Raw genomic sequence first — 4601 nt, 5'->3', positions numbered from 1 at the left:
GGGTCGGGTTGTTTCCACTGTTTACTTTTATCATATATTACGTATGCCACGCCGTGTTCAAGGTTACAATCGCCCGATTCGGCCAATTCACGGAGTTTCATACCCCTGGTATTATCGGGCACAAAACGGCACAACGTCAATCAACACAATTGCAATGTTTATACTTAATTTCCATATATACGAATTATTGTACAAAAATAGATTGTGAAACCATTTACAATGATGTTGGACCCCAGCGGCCGATTTTCTACGAAACTAGTAACCAACGAACAATAGGAACATTAGGTGGGTTGGCGTGCGGTGCAGTCTGTTCAATGTTGCGCCGGGCCCGCTACTATAATATAATAATATTATCATGAATATCATTGTACCTATAAATAATCATATAATATTGGGTGCTAATTCGGTATGCGTTCTACCGGTTTTGCTGTTCTACGTTGGGTACGCGGACATAGGACTGCAATAAAATTACTGTATATGCGTTATCTGCATCGGTTTTATTTAATATATATGTAGGGTATTTCTTTCAACTGTTAATAATCTTGATAATCTCCGACCCGTGAAACCGTTTGGTTTTTTTAGTGACTTGTTATTATAGACTGAAATCGAAATGGTTAAGACTTAAGTTGAGTACGTCGTACCAGCATAATATGCTAATATTATTATTATGTTGCAATTATTTAAGGCTAAGGCCATAGGGCATATGTTTGCGGGTCTATGCTACAGTGGCGTAATTAGGAATTTGGTTTGGGGGGGGATAATAGGTTTAGCATTATCTGTACACCTCATACAGTAACCCCCCCCCCCTCACCCCACCAGAACAAATTTTATTTTTATTATAGTTATTAAAAAATACAATTTATTAGAAAATTATTTATTTTATAACTATATTAATATATTATACAATATACAATTTAAGTATTTATGATATTTTTAGGTAGCTTGAATAATTTTACAAAACTAGATCCAATTTTCTTGGTCTTTTAGCAATATCATCTAATACATCTTCAGGACTAACTTTAATGTCTCTATGGACCGCCAACATACTTAACCCATTTAACCTATCCTAAAAATGATTTAAATAATTAATTGTCAGTATTATTAATTTGAAATATAAATCAAATTTTAAGAGCTACTTACTTCAGTCATAGTATTCCGTAGGTATGTTTTAACTCTTTTTAGAGCTGAAAACATACGTTCAGGAGTAGTGGTAGATACGGGTAATGCACACAATATTTTTAATAATAAATAAATGTTAGGGTATAATATCTCTTTGTTGCATTCTGTAAGTGCATCAATCCCAGTTTTAGGTATACAGCTAGTTCTCCTGAGTTTTGTTCGCCAAAGTCTTAACTCTGTTAATGAATTATTTTTGTCTACCTGAGGAGAATAAAATTCAACTAACTGCGTAAAATGTAATTGATCATCTTCTGTGAAATGCTCATTACTTGAAAACAAACATCCAAAACCTGATAAAAAAATATTTTTAGTAAATTTACAATTTCAAAAATATTTTAGAATTTTTACCATTAAATACTTTGGAATGTGATAAAAATCGCTCAGTTAATTGACTTATAAAAAAAATCAATGTATGGAATAAACACAGTTATTTTAAAATAATCATTTACACTTATGGTTTGATCAGTTAATGGGTTAGCTCGATTGGTTTGTCTTTTCCCCAACCTTTTATATTTTAACTCTACCTCTACCTTATCAGCCATTTTCTATAAAATACGATTATAAAATAAAACACATAGTAGATACCATAAACATTAAACAAATGCGCTGTATATTTACCTTTGCTTTTGAAAATATGTTATTAAATTCATCATCACAATTATTTCTAATTGTCTTCAATTCATCAACAGTGTCTTGTGCTAAATTGATAGCTTCCTTTAAATCAATATTTATTTTTTGCAATTGTTTACATAAGGGTAATCCGAATGAAAACATAAGCTAAAAAAATTATGAAAAATAAAATTAATTTAAAGCTTATGTTATTATAAAGTTAGGTACCAAGGTTAAACTACCAAAATAATGTCTCATTTTAAATACTTATAAATAAAATATTTTTTTTTTTTACCTGAACAATATTAACAGAAATAATGAATTCTGAGTCAAATGATTTTAAAAGTAATGTTGCATCTGTAGCTGAAGAATCATTCCATTCAGTTATACACTCTAAAGCGTTTACTACAAATTCAAAAAGTTCAATAAAATCACGAACAGAATCATACCTCTGTACCCAGCGCGTTGCACTTAACCTTTTAAGTGTCTTAACTTTTTGATCAGTATTGCTATTTTCAATAGCTGACAAAAGTACTGCATTTCGTTTCGGAGTATTGAAAAATACATATAATTTTTCAATAATTCCTAAGCAGTTTCTAACTGGCTTAATATTACTAGCAGTTGAAACTGCTAAATTTAGAGAATGGGCTGCACAATGCACATAAAGTGCTTTAGGGTATTTGGATCTTATATGTGCTTGTACACCCTGAAATTGACCAGACATGTTACTTGCTCCGTCATCACCCTGCCCATACAAAAAATCACAATCTATTCCACAACTTATTAAACCTATATATAAAATTGTAAAACAGTAACATTTTAGTAAATTAGAACATTAAGTAGGTAATAGGTATACTATGAACTCAAATCCCAAATACAATTTACCATTCAAAATAGAATCTGCCAAGTTTTTTCCAGATAAGCTATGCACTTGAATGAACTTAAGAAAGCTTTCATTAACACACAGAGCAAGCTGTTCAGTCACAGATATATCTGTGGTTTCATCAGCTAAAACCGAGAAGCACTGAGAGTCATTAATTTTTTTTACGATGGTTTGTAATATTATATTTCTACAAGATGAAATAATTTCGTTTTGTATTTGTGGTGTAATATATTTATTACGACCAGGTGTTTGAAGTATGCTGGTTAAATGTTCATCACCGTTACTTCTATACAACAAAATTGACCTGAAGTTATACGACTCGTATACGGTTGTAATGGTTGTTATATAATATAATCAAAGAAAATACTTCCCATTAGAAAAAAGTATGGTTCACTGTTCAGGGTTCTTTTGTACATTGGCATTTGGCGCGAGTGTGTATACTTGTCAATGCGCGCTAGCGCGCGTGTGCTCTCCGGCTCTCGATAACAACCCGCATGTTTTATTTTAAGAATCGGAAATACAAGTATACAAACGGTCGGACTGTCGGAATTAACGTAGGCCGCGTTGAAGTATCATATAATAATAATAAAAGTAATCGTAATAATAATAATAATAATAATAATAAAAGTATATATAGGTTTAATGCATCGCCACCTTCCGGAACTTTGTCAAAAAAGTTAAAAACGGCACATGGGTGCTTGTACGCGGCAGCACGAAAAACAGTACCCTGGGTTTGGTCGGTCGCCGATTACTATACCGCGGAAAGCTCTGTAGCTCCTAGACTCATTTCCATCTTATAGAAAATTTTCCTGGATTTCCGAATATATAGGTTTAATGCGTCGCCACCTTCCGGAACTTTGTCAAAAAAGTTAAAAACGGCACATGGGTGCTTGTACGCGGCAGCACGAAAAACAGTACCCTGGGTTTGGTCGGTCGCCGATTACTATACCACGGAAAGCTCTGTAGCTCCTAGACTCATTTCCATCTTATAGAAAATTTCCTGGATTTCCGAATATATAGGTTTAATGCGTCGCCACCTTCCGGAACTTTGTCAAAAAAGTTAAAAACGGCACATGGGTCTTGTACGCGGCAGCACGAAAAACAGTACCCTGGGTTTGGTCGGTCGCCGATTACTATACCGCGGAAAGCTCTGTAGCTCCTAGACTCATTTCCATCTTATAGAAAATTTTCCTGGATTTCCGAATATATAGGTTTAATGCGTCGCCACCTTCCGGAACTTTGTCAAAAAAGTTAAAAACGGCACATGGGTGCTTGTACGCGGCAGCACGAAAAACAGTACCCTGGGTTTGGTCGGTCGCCGATTACTATACCACGGAAAGCTCTGTAGCTCCTAGACTCATTTCCATCTTATAGAAAATTTCCTGGATTTCCGAATATATAGGTTTAATGCGTCGCCACCTTCCGGAACTTTGTCAAAAAAGTTAAAAACGGCACATGGGTCTTGTACGCGGCAGCACGAAAAACAGTACCCTGGGTTTGGTCGGTCGCCGATTACTATACCGCGGAAAGCTCTGTAGCTCCTACACTCATTTCCATCTTATAGCAAATTTTCCTGGCTTTCCGAATATATAGGTTTAATGCGTCGCCACCTTCCGGAACTTTGTCAAAAAAATTAAAAACGGCACATGGGTGCTTGAACGCACGGATCGTCGTACCGCGTGGCAGCACGAAAAACAGTACTACCTTGGGACAAGTGTATATTGGCAAGTTGAATTTCATGGCGCCATCTTGTGGGTAACGGCAAGAAACATGTTAGGCGCCTGGAATATAATAAAATGCAACCGTCTATACAACGTTTCTTATCACTATAGTCGTCGGAGAATTAGTGCCCTAGCTTTGGTACCCCAACTTCACACCCGTTAATAGGTTTTCACAATTTTATGTTATAATTAATCAGACCGACATTTTC

The 4601-nt window shown here is 35.0% G+C and overlaps 1 protein-coding gene across 1 annotated transcript; it reads right to left on the bottom strand.

Moving 5' to 3' along the window:
• Positions 1 to 952: 952 nt before the first annotated feature.
• Positions 953 to 3656, bottom strand: LOC103309915 (52 kDa repressor of the inhibitor of the protein kinase-like). Its single transcript, XM_008186624.1, has 8 exons — positions 3621 to 3656; positions 2674 to 2812; positions 2084 to 2577; positions 1798 to 1956; positions 1629 to 1724; positions 1449 to 1469; positions 1141 to 1380; positions 953 to 1066 (listed from the first exon to the last, which is right to left on the bottom strand). Exons 1-8 carry the CDS (start codon positions 3654 to 3656, stop codon positions 953 to 955), a joined length of 1299 nt encoding a protein of 432 aa, XP_008184846.1.
• Positions 3657 to 4601: the final 945 nt, after the last annotated feature.

The sequence above is a fragment of the Acyrthosiphon pisum genome, chromosome A3 (assembly GCF_005508785.2).
Source record: "Acyrthosiphon pisum isolate AL4f chromosome A3, pea_aphid_22Mar2018_4r6ur, whole genome shotgun sequence".
In the NCBI taxonomy this organism is placed as follows: Eukaryota; Metazoa; Arthropoda; class Insecta; order Hemiptera; family Aphididae; genus Acyrthosiphon; species Acyrthosiphon pisum.
This window is presented reverse-complemented; position numbering and strand designations above follow the sequence as displayed.